The sequence below is a fragment of the Quercus robur genome, chromosome 3, assembly GCF_932294415.1.
Source record: "Quercus robur chromosome 3, dhQueRobu3.1, whole genome shotgun sequence".
Taxonomy (NCBI): Eukaryota; Viridiplantae; Streptophyta; class Magnoliopsida; order Fagales; family Fagaceae; genus Quercus; species Quercus robur.
The window spans coordinates 61,137,954-61,159,493 of record NC_065536.1 but is presented as its reverse complement, the minus strand read 5'-3'; the positions used below and the strand labels follow the sequence as shown (position 1 = coordinate 61,159,493).

At 33.6% G+C, this 21,540-nt stretch overlaps 1 protein-coding gene and 1 pseudogene across 1 annotated transcript; one reads left to right on the top strand and one right to left on the bottom strand.

Annotated features, from left to right (window-relative positions):
- The first annotated feature begins 1,733 nt into the window (after positions 1-1,733).
- LOC126718722 (uncharacterized) lies at positions 1,734-11,692 on the top strand. The gene is made up of 13 exons (XM_050421046.1): positions 1,734-1,981; positions 2,080-2,141; positions 2,356-2,427; positions 2,667-2,748; positions 2,944-3,014; positions 3,154-3,255; positions 4,079-4,168; positions 4,561-4,635; positions 5,006-5,038; positions 6,476-6,553; positions 7,002-7,067; positions 7,872-7,984; positions 11,409-11,692. The coding sequence occupies exons 1-13, from the start codon at positions 1,927-1,929 to the stop codon at positions 11,428-11,430; spliced, it is 921 nt and encodes a 306-aa protein (XP_050277003.1). The 5' UTR covers positions 1,734-1,926; the 3' UTR covers positions 11,431-11,692.
- A 4,876-nt stretch (positions 11,693-16,568) lies between these two features.
- On the bottom strand, positions 16,569-18,857 carry LOC126719890 (AP2-like ethylene-responsive transcription factor At1g16060; annotated as a pseudogene).
- Positions 18,858-21,540: the final 2,683 nt, after the last annotated feature.

The following is a 21,540-nucleotide window of genomic DNA, read 5'->3' as shown; positions in this document are numbered from 1 at the left end:
TATCTACGTGAGGCGAGCATTACATATATCCGTTACACCATATAAATTTTCCCTCTAATGGGTCAACTATTTTGTAAATGCTAAATAGTTTCATGAAATGCCTTTCTATTATTTAGTTCAAATAATTATGAATAATCTATTATTCCTTCTTTGAACTATAAGGGAGATGAATGTCTTATTTTGAATTAGAGAGGAGGTGAATACAATCTTGGAGGTTAGTGCAATCTAATAAATTTGATTAATAATCAATGGTATAATTTGTAAAGTTGTAATTAAACATTGAATTTCTAAAATTATCATGACATGTGAAACACAAATAACATAAATGGATGCAATATAATTTAATGACTAATTAACTTGTATATAATCCCATGCAATTATAACTCATGTTGATACATTGACATTATTAAATTTTTTTGGGCTAAATACTATTTTTATGATACTTTATAGTTAAAAAATATTCATATTTTACTATATATACTTTTGTCACTTCAAAATTTATGAAAACTTATTTTAGATTATCATTATTATTCTCTCTTAAATAAAACTTTATTACGCATGTTACTACTTAATAACCCATATCATAATTATCGATGGTGATTTTAATTTTATTTTATGCATTTTTCAATTAAAAAAAAAAAGCGAAAACTCTTTATCAATCTAATGGAATTGAGTAAGACAAAAAACAACTTTTATGTAAGGACACAATTTGTGGTGACCCCAGAATAATGTTGGGTTCGCACGTTAAGGGCCCAAACAATAAAATTTGTAGAACGTGGGCTTAAAAGGCTAGGCCTTGACCATCAGACTACGGTTGGTCGTGGTTTGTATGGTAATTTACACGAGGATGAACTGAGCATGTCTAGCAAGGCCTTCTTCCGGTGCAACCTGAGTGGTTCCGGTCTTTAGATCTTATCCAAGGAGCTAGGTGATCTTATTATTCTCCTTCTTTGGGATCTTTTTGGTCCGGAGACCCCCCCTCTTTCCTTGGTTCTCTTCCTCTTTTATACTAGCATTTACTCTCTTTCCAATGTCCATCTGTAAGCTCCATTTTCTGGGGTTGAGACTTGTCCCATCGGCCCATACCTATAGTGGTTGGGGGTAGTTGTAAAAGCTAAAGAGCATAGACCTGTCAGACGCAGAGTTCTTTATTGCCGTATTGGCAGCTTTTCACTTGCCCTGCTCCTGTACTTAGTTCGTCTTTTCCTTTAAGGTATTACAGGATGCCGAGGACGGAATCCTCCTCGACTGTGTTTTAAGGTAATTTGGACTTTCATGTCCTTAGCAATGCTCTCCTCGGCTCAGGCCTTGGGCCCTAATGTAAAGTGGGCCAGGACCACAAATTATTGGGCCCCACATTTTATATTAAAAAAATCTAATAACACAAAATGATTCATAGTTTTTGATATTATATGTTATGATTATAAAAGCACAATAAAAATTGTGTTAATAATGAGTTCCTATATATATATATATATATAAATTGCTCCAAATTAAGAAGAAAATTTTGGAAATTTTGGTATTGCTAAGCTATCTTTTCTTAATTTGGCAAAAATATTGTTATACTTGATTATGTTTATCTCTTTACTTTTTAGTTTTTACCTAATTCCCAAGCCCAAAAAAAAGAAGAAGAAGGTTGTCTAGGCAAATTGGAAATCTCCTTATTATATCTTCAGGGAAACAAAAAGGTCAAAAAGAAAGGCGGTTGTTGCTGTATAATTAGAACAAAACGGCGTAGTTAAAGGAATTTAGCTCAATTAAAAAAGTCAAATCTACGTGCATCACAATCCGCCGGAAACTCTGACCTCGTTCTCTCGCTCTCCTCCCCTAATCCAAACACACACGCTCTCTCTCTCTCTCTCTCTCTCTATTTATCCCTTTCTCTCTCTACAATCCTAGGGTTTCGGACTCGATCAAAGCTCAGCCATGGCGATGCAAGCCGGCATGGGATTATCTCGGATCCTCATCCTTCTCGGTGCAGGTACTCTCTCTCTCTCTCTCGCTTCGTTCTTGAAAAAAAACTCTCTCTGTGTGAGCTATTTCGATCTGTGTGTGATTCTTTGGCTTTTGTTTTTGCAGGATATACCGGCACAATCCTGGTTAAAAACGGTAAATTCTCGGATTTGCTTGGCGAACTTCAGGTATTTTTTATTTATTGAATAATGTTTATATTATAATTTTCTGAGTTGAATAAGCTACATGATTTATTTGATATTTTTAGAAGAAAAAAAAATTGTAATTTTTTTTTCAGTGAATATGTTTATGCTTTTATTGATTTTGTGAAACTATTGGAAATTAAAATAATATAATTTTCTGAGTTGAAAATAAAAATTCTTAATTTCTTTGTATTGACAGTCGTTGGTGAAGGGATTAGAGAAGTCTGGGGAGCAATCGGATGCTGATTATTCCGATGCCATTGCCGCGCAGGTAATTTCAAAAGTTTTAATAAAACAGTGAAGCAGTTTTTAAATTTTCAATCAGTTATATAGGAATTGAGATTATGGGTGCGTTTGCATAAGTTGTTGGAAAACTGTGTTTTGAGCTCTGATGAGTTGTGGTTGCAAAACAGAGTTTTGGGTTTTAAAAACGCTCTTTTAATCTCCCAATACGCCTAATCAAATGGACCCTATACGGTGTAATAAATCTGTAGTTATGGGATTTTGTAGGTGCGGCGATTGGCAACTGAGGTTCGACAACTAGCCTCAGCAAGGCAGATTACTGTTCTGAATGGAAATAATGGCGGCCAAAGTACGAACAATTGCTTATTATTGTGTTGTAGTCTAGGATTAATGATTATGACCCCCTTTTTTTTTGGCATATAACCATGTGATTGTGTAGTACAATATACATTTTCTTTTGTTATTATTAGTCGCAAAGTGAATTCTGGTTGGTTAATTTTTTGTGTAATTGTACCTGTCTTTTTTTGTTTGTCTATTTTTCCAGGTAACTTGACATCACTTTTAGTTCCAGCTGCTACCGTGGGGGCGTTGGGTTATGGCTACATGTGGTGGAAGGTATCTAGATGTGCTTATTAAAAATTTTGCATTTTTTTTAATTGAATTTGTTCACTTTTTTTGTAATGATTTTTTGAGACTGGTATATGTGATTTAGAGATATTAAATTTGTTCGTTACCCACATTTGTTTATGTTTAGGGTCTTTCTTTCTCGGATCTTATGTATGTGACAAAGCGTAATATGGCTACTGCTGTAACGAACTTGACAAAGCATCTGGAGAGTGTGTCAGAGGCTCTTGCTGTAAGTTTCTGTTTCACCATTTGCAACTTCTTAGACTGATATAAAATCTCGAGACAAATTTCTCTGAATATATATTTGATTTTTGAAGAGGATCTGGCAACATAGATCATTTATAAAAAAAAGAAAAAAAAAAAAAAGCAATGGTTAGATTTCATGGTGCTTATTTTATTAGAAATGGAGTTGATAGCTAGGAGGCATTGATCTTTGTTGATGAAAAAATTCTCAGTTGTTTGTGATATTTCTATGGCTTTAAAAATAATCTTTATATTTCTGTTAATCTATAAATCTTTTTTTTTTCGTTCAATTATGAACCTGTTGAATCCTTATCAGACCAACATATCTTTGCCAAATAGTTTGAATACTTTTGAAATAATATTTAGAAGGATATTTGTATTGACCATTTATGTTGTGGTTGACTTTGTTCACTCTCTGCTATATATTTATGTATATAAATAATTAAAAGGTGTGGTGATGGAGTTGCTGCTTTACCTCTTATGTTGGCAGCAAAGGGTCAAGAGCATCCTTGTTAGGCCAATGAGTTTTGGCTCAAATGGCACTTCCTCCTCTCAAAAATGTGGGTAGAGGGAGAGGAGTGACAGGGTTCAAAACTCATTGGTGTGTGTGTAACTTATCTATTAAAGAAAGAAAAAGAGCATCCTTGTTAGTAATGTACATATAGAGGAAAACTAAGTTATTATTGAGTAAATTTAAATTTAATAAGTTAATGTTCACTTTTTAGATGAGTTTATTCTGTGATTTTCCTTAATACTTTTAATGTTTGTGTACAAATTCTGATTTTGCATACAATTCTTCTGTTGGGCAGGCAACAAAGAGGCATTTGACACAGCGAATTGCGAACTTGGATGATAAAATGGAAAAGCAGAATGAGATGTCAAAGTTAATTAAGAGTGATGTATGTGCTATGAGGTTTTTATGAGTTTGTTATTCTTTGTTTCTAGAGTAAATAATATCGTTGAAAGTGCAATATAATATGGCGGGTCTTTTAGAGCTTTTTTCTGATATACTCATAAATAATGGGTAGTTATAGCTAAGTTTCAGACATTGATGGGTTATTTAGGTATTATCTAGTTTTTTTACTTTTAATATGTAGTATTTAGTTAGGATTGATGTCTGGTATCTTATACATTATACAATTTGAATAGCCCCATACTAATTCAAGTCATGCAAATCAGTTATCTGTACTTTCTATATATATATATATCATGGATATTAGGTAATTGTCAAACATAATCAGTTTGATCCTATGGTTTTATTTACATTATCATTTTAAAACTTGTGTAACAGGTTGCTGAAGTTCAAAAATCTCTTTCTGACATTGGCTATGACTTGAATGACTTGCAGAGATTGGTGGAAGGTTTGGTGAGTTATTTTAATGAAAGTTTTCTAATTTTATTATATTGGTGGTGTCTGCAGTGGTGGTTCTTTTGTACTGTGTGTTGTTCTTTCCAACCTTTTACCCTGAAGCTCTCTCTTATGATTCCTTCTTTTGCCATTTGTTGCCAATTAAGGAAAAAAAAAAAAGAGGAATGTTTTTCTGTTACCTTCCGTTTTCATGCAATGCAGAATGGCAGATATTGTAAAAATATTAAGTGGGCCTTTAGTCCCTTTCACATGCGTGTGCGCACTTGTGAAATTTTTTTTCCTTTTGGAATTGATTTTTTTTTGATAAGTAGAAGAGAGATAAGGTTCACTTTTGGAATTGATTGTATGTTAACTTTCTTTGTTTCAGGATGGGAAGATATGTACATTGGAAGATAAGCAGGTAAGACTTTCTTTATCTCCTCTTGTAATACAAGAAGCAATATTTTAACAAATAAATAAGTTTCTATTGTATGCTGTGACAGCAGCCACAATTTTCTGTATTTAAGCTGTATCCTAGCCTGGAAAAGTTAAGAGGTCCTAACTAGAAAGGGGAAAAAGGGTTAAAAGGAATCAAGCCAAAATAAAAAGGTCATAAGGATTTATAATCTATATTGAAAAGTGAGATTTATATCAATAATTGGAGAGAAGATACCTGCCTATAGTGGTAATTTTATTTTTTGGATAAGTATATGCCTATAGTGGTAATTTTGTTGGGTGAAATTCTGTTTGATGGTAACTAGAGGAATTGGGGATAGGGGGGGGGGGTGGGTGTTTGTTTATTGGAAACCAGGTAATCCAGTTTTGGCAATAAAAGTTTTTTTGTTTGCTTAAAAATAATTAAAAGAAGTTTCGACATTGATGTGTTTCACCTTACGTGAAAAAAATAAAAACAAAACATCAATAACTGGGAATATATTAGGTAAGTTGAGTGATGTCTTGGTTCACGAGTGTCAGTTGTAGGTGTATTGCCATGGGTGCTTGAGATGTTTATAATTATGATTGGTTGTCTGAACTAACTGTTGTGAGGATAAATCAACTCTGATATATGACTTGCAATAAAAGTTTTTATATGCTAAAAATAATTAAAAGAAGTTGCAACAATGACTTTTTTAATAATTTTTTTATTTTTTATTTTTATTTTTAGTAAGATGTGTTTTGGATAATTTGACTGGTGACAAATTGATATTGCACTGATTAGCTAGACATGTTTCACCATACATGGAAAAAAATAAAAACAAATCATCAATAACTGGGAAAATTTAGGTTGATTAAAGGTAAGTTGAGTGATGTCTTAGTTTATGAGTGTCAGTTGCAGGTGTATTGCCATGGGTGCTTGAGATGTTTATAATTATGATTATTTGTCTGAACTAACTGTTGTGAGGATAAATCACCTCTGATTTATATCTTGCAAAAAAAGTTTTTATTTGCTAAAAATAATTAAAAGAAGTTGCAACAATGACTTTTTAAAATTTTTTTTATAAATTTTAAATTTTTATTTTTAGTAAGACGTTTTGGATAATTTGACTGGTGACAAATTGATATTGCATTGATTAGCTAGACATGTTTCACCATACATGAAAAAAAAAAAAAAAATCATCAATAACTGGGAAAATTTAGGTTGATTAAAGGTAAGTAGAGTGATGTCTTAGTTTATGAGTGTCAGTTGCAGTTGTATTGTCATGGGTGCTTGATATATTTATAATTATGACTGGTTGTCTGAACTTACTACTGTAAGGATAAATCACCTCTGATTTATGACTTGCAATGGTGTTGGCTGTTAATCTTTCAGTTGTATGTATCTTCTTGAGCAGGTGCTGACATAATTTTTTGGTGACAGGATATTGCAAATCTTGGTGTTCTGTACCTCTGCAACTTTGTTGATGGCAAAAAGGGGATAATGCCTGAAGTTCTGAAGGTTTGAACCTGTGGTTTTAAATACAGTTTGTAGTTAACTTTTAATGTCATGTCTCTTTTCTTTGAAAGAGGGGGGAGGGGTTTTTTGAGCTCTCAAAATAGTTAATACTTCGAATGTATCCATCTTAGTTGTAATAAATCAAATTGTATCTGGAGGTAACAATGGTCCTGCCACTGATGTTCATCCATGCCACACACTGAAGTGGCAGTGATGGCGTCTGATATTATCTCCTTGTTATTTGAAAGCACAAACAGTATCTGGTGGTTCTGGAATAATCTTTTTTTTTTTTTTTAAATAAAATTTACCGGCATAATCAACAATATTGAATGTGCTAAAGAGTGCATCATACTGTCTCTACTATTTTCTTAATTACATAATTGTAGTCTCATCTCTGGTGCTTTCTTATATGGCTGATCGTTAGTTTAACTAATTGTTCAATATTTTGCAGGAGCAACTTAAAATTACTGGAAAATCTCGTACTTTACTCACATACCAGGAACCTCCAAGTTTGAAGGTTTTTTTTCCTATGTACCTTTACTTTTTCTTCTGGTCGCTGAATTGGCAAAATAGAACTGATAAGATTGATTGATTCACATCCCCAACTAAGATCCAGTTGATTGTCATGTATTGCTTATACCGTAAATCCTCAATGTCCGTGTTATGTAATTATCTATAACTTGCATAAGTCAGGAAAGTTCTCACATGCTGACACTTTCCGTCATGTGTATATTTTTGGGCAAGGATTTATCCTTTTCCTACATTTAAAGGAGGTAGGCCTGATGAGTGTATCATTTGAATAAGTTTTTCAGAGTGGCATATCTTTTCCCATCATTTGTAGTCGATGGATCTGGCAAAGGCCTTATTTTGGTTCTCAAGGCCACTTCCATAACTAATTATTCTTGTTGTAACCCAAAAAGAAAGATTGATGGTCCTTTTCCGCTTACTGTGGTGGCAAATGCTCTCCCTCTTCTCTCTCTCTCTCTCTCTCACAAATGCCTGCTTTTGTGTCCTCATATATATCGGGGTCTTATACTGCCATTTGATATTTAGGACTTTTTATGCTTAAGTAATTGATTGATGGTCCTTTTCCTCTTGCTTTGGTGGCAAGTGCTCTCTCTTTCTCTCTCTCTCTCTCAAATGCCTGCTTTTGAGTCCTCATATATTTTCAGTTGTGAAGTTCTGCAAACTTTTCAGGGCCTTATACTGCCACTTGATACTGGGAGTTTTTATGCTTAAGTAATTGATAATATATTTATATGTAACTTTTGGTAAAATGTGTTCCATTTGTTTTAACATTGCCACTTTTTTTTGCTTTCAGGGTCTTAAGGAGATTGCAGACTCCTTGTCTGGAAGCATTGATGGGCCAGCACCAGATGCTATTGTGCAAGAGGGTGGTCTTAGATTGGAAGACCAGTCAAGAACCCTGATGAGGTTTGAATTTAAATTTTCATCTCAAGTGCGTTTTTCTAGAGGATAGCGTGTGCTTTCATATGCATTTAATCATTTTCTAGGAAACTGTGCCTTTTAAACCCCAATTTTGAGTATCCTACCTGTTTGAGTGGGTTTTAGGAATTGTCATAAATGTTTGACTTGTATGCGGTATGTGATTAAACTTTTTATGTCATTGATTTTATTTAGTGTAATATTCTGATGTAGGACAAATTAGGGATTTGTTGAACGTTTAGTTGTGGTGGGTTAGGAAAGAAGAAGAATTAGAGAGAAGTTAGGGCTGTGAGAACAGTAACCTTAAAAAGAAAGAAGAAAAAATAATGAGAAGAGAGAAGGAGAAAGAAACAATAAAGGCCAACATGCCTAATGCTCAAAACACTCAATTTTATTAATCAACTCACTCCTTGAATACATTGAGCACAATATATATAAAGACTTACTTTGTACTAGTAGTACTAGGATTCCTACTATTTAAACCTAATAAATTAAATCAAAGCCCATATATAAAGACCCATAATTAAATAAGACTAATTAATAAAACCCATGACCTATAACTATGGTCAATACCCAACATTTGTAAAATTACTAAAATACCCGACTCAAGAATAACCAAATAAAATATAAAAAACTTAACTACCATGGACATGTTAAGTGTTTGGCCAATCAGAAAAGTGGAAGGAAGGTAAGGGTGATGACAGAAATGGAGAATTGGGATGATGAAATGTCAGCTACTTCAAGGGTAACCCCCTCCAAAACAGAGCAAGGATTAAGGAAGAATAGAGAAGGGAAACTTGGTTGATTCTATGCTTATCCATTCTCATTCAACAATTTTGTTTATATACAATTACAATCAATCATGATCCTGCCGAGCACACACTGTCAAACCAGTAACTACTAACTGACTAACAACCTTCTAACTAACTCCCTTAACTGCCTCCACTTCTTCAGCACTAACTAACTACTTAACTACTACAATGAAATACAACACCAAGCATTACACCTTGCACATGGCTAAGTACATTACAACTATAGGCACAGCTAAGCACACCACTAAGCACAACTCAGTCAGTATCCTAACAACACCTCCCCCCTTTAGAACATCTTGCCCACAAGATGAGGGAATTGCTGCTGAAGAAGAAACAAATCCTCTGAGGTAGCATCATCTGCAGTCCCTCCTTGCCACTGGATGAGATGTTGGGTGATAGTCCTATTTCGAAGCTTGTGAGACCTGGTTTGAAGAATAGCTACTGGCTCAAGTGTAATGATGCCTTGAGAATTCACTGATGGCAGCAAAGGCGTGGACACATTGTGCTGTCCCAACTTAGCCTTTAAACTGGAGACATGAAACACTGGGTGGATTGCAGAACCAGCAGGTAGATCCAACTTATAGGCAACCTCTCCAATTCTCTCAAGGACCTGGAAAGGGCCAAAGAACCTGGGAGAGAGCTTATGAGATGCCCAATAGGCCACTGACTGCTGCTTGTATGGTTGTAGTCTAAGGTACACCCAATCACCAACACTGAATGCCCTCTCAGACCTATGGAGGTCACATTGCTGCTTCATTCGAGCTTGTGTGTTCACCAAATTCTGTCTAAGCAAAGCAAGGATAAGCTGTCTTGACTGTAAAAGAGAATCCACAGCTGTCACTTGGGTTGTACTAGGTATGTAATCCATCAAATGAGAGGAGGGGGAAAACCATACACAGGCTAATATGGAGTTAACTTGGTAGCTGAATGGTAATTGGTGTTAAACCAGAATTTAGCTAAATACAACCAATCCAACCACTCAGTAGGCCTGTCTGCAGAAAAAGATCTCAAATACTGCTCCAAACACTTATTCACCACCTCAGTCTGCCCATCAGTTTGGGGATAATATGCTGAAGACATAGCTAGCTGAACCCCTTGTAGTTTGAATAGCTCTGTCCAGAACTTGGCAGTGAACACTGGATCTCTTTCAGAAACAATGGGAGCAGGCATGCCATGCAATTTCAAGACATTTTGAGCAAACAAAGCAGCCACGTTAGCAGCAGAATAGGGATGGGATAATCCAATGAAATGAACATACTTAGTGAGCTTATCCACAACTACCATAACTGTATCCAACCTCTGTGAAGTAGGCAATCCATTGACAAAGTCCATACTAACAGCAGACCAAGGCCTAGTAGGAATTGGCAGGGGATGTAATAACCCAGCTGGTTTGCAAGTCTCATGCTTCGTTTGTTGGCAAACTCCACACTCCCTAATATGCTGCTTCAAGTCTGATTTCATTCCCACCCAAAAGAAGTCTTGTTTTAATCTATGGAAAGACTTGAGGAAGCCAGAGTGTCCTCCTAGTGGGCTGTCATGGACCAGGTGAAGAACCTTAGGCTTTAGACTGCATTGTGGACCCAAATAGACCCTACCTTTATACAAAATCAACCCATTATGCAAGGAAAAGAACCTGGGACATGCTGAACCAGATTGTAGCTGCTGTAATAAGTGCTGCATCTCAGTGGAGAGTTGATGGCTAGCCTTCAATTCCTCAATCCAAGAAGGACATGGAAAGGAAATTAAAAACAAGGATGGAGAGTTAACAGAAGGATTTAGAGTAGCTGGATCCTCAGAAACAGAATCTGACCTCCTAGACAAGGCATCAGCTACCTTGTTCTCACAACCTTGTTTATACTCCACCACAAACAAATAACACAACAATTTAGTCAACCATTTCTGCTGAGCAGGAGTAGCAATCCTTTGCTCCAAAATATATTTCAAGCTCTGTTGGTCAGTTTTTATAATGAATGGTCTGCCTAAGAGGTAGGGTTTCCACTTATGCACAGCAGTGACCAATGCTAACAGTTCTTTCTTTAACCATGTTATGATTCCACCATTATATTCCTAATGAGAAAAAGTCAGATAAAACTCAAAAAATAAAATAAATAAATGATTTGATGCTTCTTCAAAGATATCTTTTGTATGTCTTTGTTACTTATCAAAAATCTTGTGTATGTCTTTGTTAATTGAGCTAAGGTGGTTGCCACTCATAATAAATCTATGTTTTAAACAACAGTTCATCACTGAGAGCAGAGGTACAAATAACTTTCTGGTTCCAGTCTGCCTGGATTATGGACTAGATTATTCCTTAATTTCTTATTGAATTATTGTAGGCTTCTATTTATAGTGTTAGATTCATTGGTTATATTTTGGAATTTGGGACCGACAAGGCATTGGTATGATGGGGTAGATATGAATTAGCTATCCTGTTTATATTACAGATTTTATTGGTTGATAAGTCCAGAGCCCAATGGCATAAAAGCTACCATGCATGTACTTCATAGAGTTCTTGTTCTTATGTTATCCTTTGCAGAATTTGACATATTTGTTGTACAGCTTCTTATTCAATTGTGCTTACACCGCTTTGAACTTTGCAGGGCTCTTTCTACCAAGTGTTGATTTCAACATGCTAGACCATCATATGGTTCTTCATCCAGTACTTATTTGACACACAATTTGGTTTTCGAAATTCTTGTGTCAAGTTATATATGCACATATGTTTTTTTTTTCTTTAATATTTCTCATATTTTCCAGTACATCAAGGATAAATTTATATGAAGTCTAAGTAGTGTTGTGAAGTTTGTTTCTATATATCTCAGACGCTATTAAAAGGCTGACTTGGGTCAGCTGAATCTATTATCTAAATGAGATTTGACCCTTCTTTTATACTCTTACAAATTTTATTACATAGGATTTACAAACTAACCTGTCAAGTTTTGAATATTACAAAAAAATAATTAAGAAATTTGTTTATTATATTATTGATGCGATACTTTGAAAGGTTTTTGCAATAAATTTGGAAGTAGTTTTAGCATTTTCCCTTAAATTTTGTTAGATTTTTAAGTTAGGCTTCAGCTTTTCTTCCTGGCCAGCTTTTCTCTGCTTAAATAAATGATTGTAGAGTTTCGATTTGTTTCTGGAAGGACTCTGCTCCAGTTTTGTGTCAAGACTGGAAGATTAGGAGGTAGGATCTGTAAGAAGTCCAATAAAGCAGTAAGTGTAAGGACCAAAATTTTCACAATTTATTTTCGTAATTGTTGTGTGATTGGTGCATAATAAAAGTGGTCTTAGTAACGGTTCCTTGTGAGTTGTGAGTGATGTTTCAATTACACCTTGTCACCTAACTATGTCGTAAAAAAACTTGCCCCTTGCATTGCTCTTACTAGGTGACTCCAAAGCACCCCATTCACCCCTTTCCCGAAAGAAAAGAAAGGGAAAATAATTATAAAAAAATAATAATAATAATAAAAAAAACAAAAAAAAAACTAAGGAAAATAATTTTTTTTATATAAAAAAACTAACACTAACACCCTGAAAACCAATATCATACAACATATGTACTATACTTCTGAAGCGTTTTAGTAAGATTGGCATTACCATCTGAAGTGTGGTGAGTATCTGGGTTAAATACGTGTTTGTAGTGTTGTTAAAAGTGTGCTTAGAGCATCGAGTCTTGTCAAAACTTGACTAAGGTTTAGGGCAGATAAGTTTAAGCACTTTCTAACAGCTTGATCTTGAATAAAATGGCATAAACCATTAATTTATCAAACAAATACTGTTCATATTCTTAACACGTTTCTTGTGCTTTTTGGTCTTTAATCATTGTATATATTTTGATCGATGTATTTAAAATACAATAATGCAATTATAATACACGAGAATTATATAAAATGTTCTGTTTACAATTTTTATGACTAGATTATTATTATTATTATATTATCTATTGATTGTTTTTATTAAATTTGCTAATACCATTTTTAAGGAATTAAATAAAATATAAAATTTGTACTTACAAATTTCATTGTACTATCTATATGTATTTATATAATATCTAAAAACTACATAGTAGCATTTATTGTTGTTACGCATTTTTTAAGCTACATAAGTGTAACTTTTTTGTCTGTGCGGTTCACTCAGTCTATTCTTTTGTCCATTTCGGTTCACTTTGGTTTACTTGTGCCATTTTAGTCAATTTTTGTCCACTTTGGTCCATTTGGTCTAATTTTGTTCATTTTGGTCCATTCAGACCATTTTGGACCAACTAGGCCTTAAATTTGATTCTTTTTGTAAGTTGCATTTTTAGTTTTGGGCTCAAAAAAATCTTTTGTTTTCTTAATTTTTGGGTTGAAAAGTATGAATTTTTTTTTGTTTTTGAGTCAAACTCTTTAATTTTGGGGTAAAAAATACAAACAAAATAGGTATTAGAAATTAAAAATATGAGCCCTAAAAAGCAATAAATATTCAAAATATTGCCTTAAAATTCAAGTTTTAATAATATAGGTATTATGCTTAAATTTGAAAAGAAAAAAAAAAAAAAAGATAGAATTCCAAAATATTTTATGAGAATATAATAATTTAAACTTAATGGAACATGTTACCTATGTTCCATGGAATGTGGGAATTTTTTTGCTAAATAGCATAATTTTTAGAAAAATTTGTCAAATAACATCTGACCAAAGTTATTTAGTTATGTAGAATCTTTTTGAAACTCGAGTTTGTCAAACTTGAGTACTAAGTGAAACTCAAATTTACCAAACTCGAGTTCCAAGCATTATGTTTGATCAGATTGTCATAATGCTTGGAACTCAAGTTTGGTAAACTCGAGTTCCAAAAAAATACTACATAACTGAATAACTTTGGTCCAATGTTTTTTTCCTAAATTATTCCTAAAATTATGCTATTTGGCAAAAAATGCCATGGGATGTGGGTGTATATATTTTTTTAATATTCTTGAATATGTTCAAATTTAGTCAACTGATTATGGTAATTTAAAAAAAAAAAAATCATTTTACTAACATATATATATATATATAATATCACTATGTATTATTGTTGAACGGAGCGAAAAAGTAATATAGTTTCACATGCTTAAGCGCATTTGACCTTTTCATTGGTATAACATAATTTATAAACGGCGAAAAACACATTTTGGTCCCTACATTTTCAACCGATTTCCATTTTAGTCCCTAAGTTTTTTTTTTTACCGCTTTTAGTCCTTCTCCTGAAAAATGCTTCCATTTTAGTCCCTGCCGTTACATCAGAAACGGATATTACAGACGTGACAAACGACAAAGTTAAATAATAATAAACTAATATCCACGTGGCCTAAATTAATAATAAAAAATATTTTTTAATACCACATCAGCATCTAAATTAAAAAATAATAATTTATTAATTTTAACTAAATAAAAAAAATTAAAAACTAAAAATCTTATGAATTAAGATCTAAGTGTGCCTTGAACAAGAATAACAAGAACACAAACCCAGATCCAAGAACACAAACCCAAAAATTATTTAAAAAAAAAAAAACTAACCAAAGCTAGAAATTCCGATCTCAAAGCCAACCCACAACCACCAAAATAAAACCCACAACAACCCAGGCCAAGAAAATCAACCCACAGCCACAAACCCACTAATCACTATTTGGCTTGATTTATCAAAACTAAGCATTAAACTCAATCGAACATCATACGATCTTGTTTCGAACTAAAATTTAATTTAACTAATCAAATTGAACGCTACAAAAAAAAAAAAAAAAAAAAATCAATTCGAAGCAATCACAAAGAGCTACATAAAACAAATGATCCGATAATCGAATTATCTAAATTTCATTATACCAACAAAAAAAAAATTCAATAAATATATGATTCGATCTAAATGAAGAAATGGTAAAGTTAGTTAGGTTTAAAGAGAAAATTTACAAGAGAAAACGAGTGTTGCGGCTGTGTCGAGGAAGCCGAAGAACGGTGCCGTTTCATCGCCGTTGAATGATGAACCCGAAGACATTGTTTTTTGGTTCTTGATCGGTGGTGGATCTGCAACGACGTCGTTCAGATCTCAGAGTTTCGGATCTCTCTCTCTCTCTCTCTTTGTTTTGATTCCGTACAGAAAAAAAAAAAAAAAAAAAAAAAGGTGTGGACGAGTTTGCTTCAACTACTTTAATAAGTTATTTTGTATTTAGTGGGTTTGTGGCTGTGGGTTGATTTTCTTGGCCTGGGTTGTTGTGGGTTTTACTTTGGTGGTTGTGAGTTGGCTTTGAGATCGGAATTTCTGGCTTTGGTTAGTTTTTTTTTTTTTTTTTAAATAATTTTTGGGTTTGTGTTCTTGGATCTGGGTTTGTGTTCTTGTTGTTCTTGTTCAAGGCACACTTAGATCTCAATTCATAAGATTTTTAGTTTTTAATTTTTTTTATTTAGTTAAAATTAATAAATTAATTTTTTTAATTTAGATGCTGATGTGGCATTAAAAAATATTTTTTATTATTAATTTAGGCCACGTGGACATTAGTTTATTATTATTTAACTTTTCCGTTTGCCACGTCTGCAATATCCGTTTCTGATGTAACGGCAGGGACTAAAATAGAAGCGTTTTTCAGGAGAGGGACTAAAAGCAGTAAAAAAAAAACTTAGGGACTAAAACGGAAATCGGCTGAAAATATAGGGACCAAAATGTGTTTTTCGCCTTTATAAATTAAGTCCACTTATTTTATTTGGTATAGTTTTTTAAAAGATAAAGTTTGACTACAAGTCCCACTAAAAAACTAACATGGCTACATATTTAGGAAATCTCACCGTTAGATTGTATGTTATATATTTTCTTAACACACATGTTAAATTTCATACCAATTGGATGTTATTTACTATTCGATTCATAAACTTATATTTTATGCATAATTTTAGACTATAAAAACTTGGAATTTAAAATTTTGATTAATGACAACTATAAGCTTTGATCTATTGAAAATTTTGCAAGTATGAAAGATATAAGAAATAAATATAATCCACTTGTGGATTTGTCATAATTCACATACAAATAAAAGATATTAAGTGGATTTGTAGCCAAACTTTATCCATTTTAAAAAGCCTCATTTTCCTTTGATATAGTTTAGTCAAATCCAACTTATTTTCATCTCACAAAAATAAGTTACATCTTCTTCTTCTTCTCTCTTTTATTTATTAATTTTATTATTGTTATTTTTTTTAAGATAGATAATGAGAGAGAAGGAAGTGTGATTCAAACCATAGACATAGAGCATCATAATGATGTCATTACATCTTAGTTATCACTTGATCCTCACCAAAATAAGCTATAATAAATGCACATGTATGTCTAGCTTTTTGTTGAAAATGTGCCAAGTATATTTGTATTTTGAAAAAGTGAGAAAAAAATGAGGTTTTAAAAAGTCATACATAAAAGCTAAAATCTAAAAGTTGAACTTATAAGCTCAAACCAAACATACACATGGTCTACATGTCACCCCTTGTGGCTGCATGTTTGTCTATCTTCTAGGAGAAATATATGTATTCATGCATGTATTGCCACAGGGAAGCCATTGTTCACCTCTTTAAAAATTTTCACTTGAGTTTTTGCCATTGAAGAGCAATTAATTGCTTCTTCCCACTGTTACTATCAATTGCTTTATTTCATACAACAGTGCAATATATGTACTCAGCCAGGAAGTACTATACATATACTACCTTTATGTTAATTGAAAGAGAAACTTTGTCACTTTGAGTTAAATTTGGTAGAGTACTCTCTTAGTGAGGGATGTTTAAGCCTAAGGTATCGTTCCAGAAGGACTGTCCTGATCTATGATAAAATGGTAATGCGATTTCCTCTGGTGATTCCAGACCAGGTAACTTGTTCCCATTGTTTGAACACATGTAAGAGTTATTACCAATTTCATTGCAAAAAAATCCCCCAACCCCATTGTCGATGCTTGCATGCAGTAAAATTTTCGTATCACTCTCCTCAGTATCTTTGTCTGTGGTATTCAAATTCTTCTCTGTCAGCTCTCTATATAGTGAAGATCTTAGGAGAAGGCCAAGTGCACTTGGGGTTGACGACTTGGTGCAAGGACTAATGGAAGTTTTACTTTGTAAAACTTCCTGTTGTCTTAGGGTGTCCAAGTGATTTTCTGTAAAGGAGTTGGAGTGAAAGATGGATTGCTCGGTTGTTTCCTGGTTGGCTATGGGGTTAGACGCTATATTTGATTTTGGTTGTTGAGAGGCTAGAGAATTGGCACCGGGTCTTAGCCATCTGATGTATGTGCTCAAATCGAAGTTGGTTACTGCCTTAATGCCTCTATATTCGATTGCAGCAATATCATAAGCATGAGCAGCCTCCTCTTGACTGCCTACAAAAAGATAAAATTTGCAATTCTAAATCAGTTGCACTTCCATTGATTTTTTGGATGAAGGAGAAGATTGTTTTGCATCAAATGAAAAGAGTACAAAGTTCAAATAACAACACCTAATATGAACCTACCAAGTCCCTAATATGAAGCCATTTATCTGCAATGTGTAAGATTTGTGCATGTAGATGCTTTTTACTAGTTACTATTTTATTTTGGTTGAGTTTTTTACTGATTACTTGTGTAGAAACCAGAGAGAGAGAGAGAAAATAATCAGAGGGTGAAACTCACTGTAAGTGCCTAGGTAGAGATATTTGTTTACAAACACCCTCCCTATCCTAGCTTCCCATCTCCCATTGTGATGGTGCCTGCAGTTTGTCCAAAAGTTCAACCTTGTTATGAATTGGTTCCATATTAGCAACATATACAAAGGTCAAATGCTCATATTATTGTGGTGGAAAGTTGGTTTACCTAGCAACCCCTCTATACATGGATACACCTATTGAAAAACCGCTGCTTCTCCTAAATGAACAAATATAAAAGCCAATTACATTTATGATAATATTGGAAAGCTTGTTAAGGAAATTGATTCTTTAGGGGATGAGGTACCTTCTCAATGAGGCTAAGTATTCTTCTTTAGTCATAGTCCTCATAACCACAATTTCTTTCTCATAGGCAGATACCTGCAAGAGTATCATATCAGACTGCTGGCGTTGAGAAAAGAATACATCATTGTCCCCCAAATTTTTTTTTTCTTTTTTCTTTAGAACAAGAAAGGGAGGTTTTAAAATTCATGTATAATAATTGTTACCGGGAAATTTGTAAAAGTTGATGTTCCCCAAATAATTTAGGGCTGCTAAATCATATGCTCTTGCAGCAGATTCTTCTTCATCATAAGCTCCTATAAATCAAACAGCAATAGCAAAGGGGTCAGTCAGTGCCCTCTAAATTGAGTCTTTCATAGAGAAAAGATGGTTAAAATTAGCAATTAAAGTACTCACCTAGATACACTGCTCCATGCCAGCAAATATTCCAATTAACGTGCAAATATTAAAGAAGGCGTAAGCAATCAAGTAGAACATATATGTATTTAAATAAAAGTCCATGACAATGGTTGAAAACAAGTGATGTATCTATGTGATATACCTTGCTTTCCCTTCTTCTTCTGTGTTGGATTCCATGACCCTTTATCCCATAAATGAGCTTTATAACGTCCAGTCCATCTGTGCCTGTGTCATAAGCGCACATATTTAGCTTCCATTTTCTAATCAACAAATTCAAATATTGATGAGTGCAAAACTTAGATACAATTCCTTAACTACTCTACTTTTTAAATTGAAAACTTAACGTATAATATCTAGAAAACTGTATCTAAATTTTACCCACCAGACAACTATATATATGTGTGTGTGCACGCGCACGCATGTGTAAAGAAACAGAATTCTATATTGAACCTGCTGACTCCACGAAATCTTGAACTTCTCTTCACACCAGTGACAGTAGTGGGTTGGTCAGGCTGTGGTTGCTTCTGTTGTTGGACACCTTCCATATTGCAGCTTAAAGCAGCTGCAGAGGAATAATCTCTTTGCCGCCGTTTAACACACTTATTATTAGCCAACGTATCACCTTCCATCATGCACAAGCGCCGCACTCCTGGGCTCAATTCAGATTTCAAAGCATTCTTAATTTCCATTTCTGATATTTTTTGATAATAGTATTCTACTAGATGTATTGCTTGATATAGAGAAACTAAGTACTAGTCTATTTATACGTGTATACAATAAGTCGTCTCTTATGCTAATTTTTGTTGCTGACACTATGTTTCAAGTGATAAAGACAAGGTTAGCGATCATAACTAAATCATTTGAGACAAACTTCAAGTGTCTGCAATATTCAACTACACGTCGAAGCAGTAACTTACAGTCAAAAAGTTGTGATAAGGCTGTCTCAATCCTACCCAAAGTATCCGGGCTACATTTACAAAGTACACCTCAGCAAAATATCCAAGAAACCAAGATTCAAAGATTAAGGGCAAGAGACTTGTGGCTTAATTACCTCCCATGCACAAAGTGCTTTGCGGTATAAGGGGAAAAATGTTCAAACTGCAAAGTTAGCAGCATACGTTGTAACTATCTCAAATATATATATATCTAAGGTTTTTTTTTTTTTTTGGCCCTTAATGTTTTTAACGGAGATGTTTAGGGTTTAAATTCCTCTCTCCCAATTATTGAATTAGTAAAAGTAATAAATTTTTTCTTTTTCATTTTTGGAAATTCAATTCAAGATTAGATCATATGGGCTATGTTTAGGTTTAGCTCAAAATGTCAATGAAAATTTTTGTTGTTGATAAATTTGATAGTTACAATGGGGGAGGAAAGATTTGAACTCTGAGCAACAACAAATATAGATAAATTACCGATTATCTCAAAACCTTAACGTCAGGGACGGACCCACTAAGGGACAGGGGGAGCCATGCCCACTCCCCCCCCCCCCCCCCCCCCCCCCAAACACACAAACCATTTCTTTGAAAAATTTAAGTATTATATTGAATGACTCATATTTTAGAGTTTATAGTTGGCCCCCCTCAAATTTTTAGATTGGTCCAAAATCCAAATAGCGCAAAAGAAACTAATCACCTAACCCTTTCTTTGGGACCGTGGCCCCTCCATAGTCCAAATACAACACAACAAAAAATCCACAAACCACCAATATCATAATTCAATAATTCATAACCAAAAAAATCTCATAGAAAAAAAAAAATCCCTTACAGGGCTGACAATAATTTATATGAATTTTTAATTGATTTATAAACTATGGGAAAGTCAATTACAATATTTAAATTTTTTTCAAAAGATAAAATGCAAAATTCTTTTAGAAGCCAATATTGATGATGTGGCATTGCCAACTCTTAATATTAATATCCCAATTTTTTAAAATCCTTAAACAAAGTTTTGAAAACTTCATTAGTGTGATTTTCAGTTGCATCTAAAAGTATGAGTTTATCATATTGGTGAGTTGGTCAACGTGATAAAATTCACATATTAATTCCAATTACCCAAAATCTGGAGATCTGAAGTCCTCTTCTTTTTTTATTCTTCTTCTTCGAAAAGGTTAGAATATCATATTGTAACTTTCAACTTTTTTGGTTCATATTATTTCCTTCTTGACTTAAATATTTATGGTAATAAAGTGCAATTGTTTTGTCTACCATGATTTTTTTTTAATAAACTATGTCACTTGAAATTTTTTTGGTTCATGCTTTAGCCCCCTTAGGTTCAAATCTTAGTTCCGTCCCTGCTTAACGTGATAGAAAATGATGAATTTAATTATAACTCTAACAGATACAAATCTTGTAAATTATTGATGTGATTATGGATAGCTTTTTTTGCAAGTTATTTTAGTTTATAAATCCAAATTTTCTTTAGATTTTTATTTTTTTTATTTTCTATTTATTTCTGGGATCAGAGACAAACACAAGTCTGTCGTATGCGGTTATGCGACAACATATATGTCGTTCTCGAACTATATACTCTTATCCCTAGGATTCTTCATCAATTAGAGTTCACACTTGACCCTTGTTTACGTATTGATGCTCCTTCTCATCCTGTTGCTGTGGTGGCAAATTCTCTCCCTCCATTTCTCTTCTCAAATGCTTGCTTTTGAGTCCTCACGTATTTTCAGTTGTGATGAAGTTCTGCAGATTTGCAGGGTCTTATACTGCCATTTGACATTAGCCTTGGGACTTTTTATGCTTAAGTAATTTAATAATTTTTTTATATATATATTTATATACCTCTTTTGGTGAAATGTGTGGTTATGACTAAATATAAAAAGGACCTCGGAGTTGGTATGGATGTGGTGCCGGTTAAAGTTACTCATACTTAAGTCAACACTCGTAAGATGATAATTTGGAATAGGCAAGGCTTAGTTACAGTACATAGGTGCTGTTCCTTAAATTTTCTTTTTAAAATTTTGCCATGTGGATTTTTTTTCATAAATAGAAGTGTATTTTTTAGTTAAATAGCCATACAATAGAATCTTAAAAGATGAACCTAAGAAACAGCACCTAAGAGACTGCACCTATGTTTTGTCATTTCATAATATCCAATATTTATGGGTGTTCTCTCATATATTGTAATGAAGTGAAATTGATGTGGAACATATAGCATTGACCTTCCTAGAACAACAAGAGCATTCGAAATCACGGCACAAGAACAAAGAGTGCTGGTAGAACTCATCGGGACGACAGTTTCAAAATTGCATGAAATTTGGATGGATGAAGGAAAATGGTCTTCTGATCAAGACTTGTGACTGTGCCATGTGGTTCACCCTAATTTTGGTGAATTCCTCAGTTAAGGCCTCAAAAATAGTGATTT

Bases quoted from the DNA above. Each gene is read 5' to 3' on its own strand.
- LOC126718722 (XM_050421046.1), top strand. From the start codon at position 1,927: ATGGCGATGCAAGCCGGCATGGGATTATCTCGGATCCTCATCCTTCTC. The intron at 4,636-5,005 runs GTGAGTTATTTT...TCTTTGTTTCAG, and splicing joins AGAGATTGGTGGAAGGTTTG to GATGGGAAGATATGTACATT. The intron at 6,554-7,001 runs GTTTGAACCTGT...AATATTTTGCAG, and splicing joins TAATGCCTGAAGTTCTGAAG to GAGCAACTTAAAATTACTGG.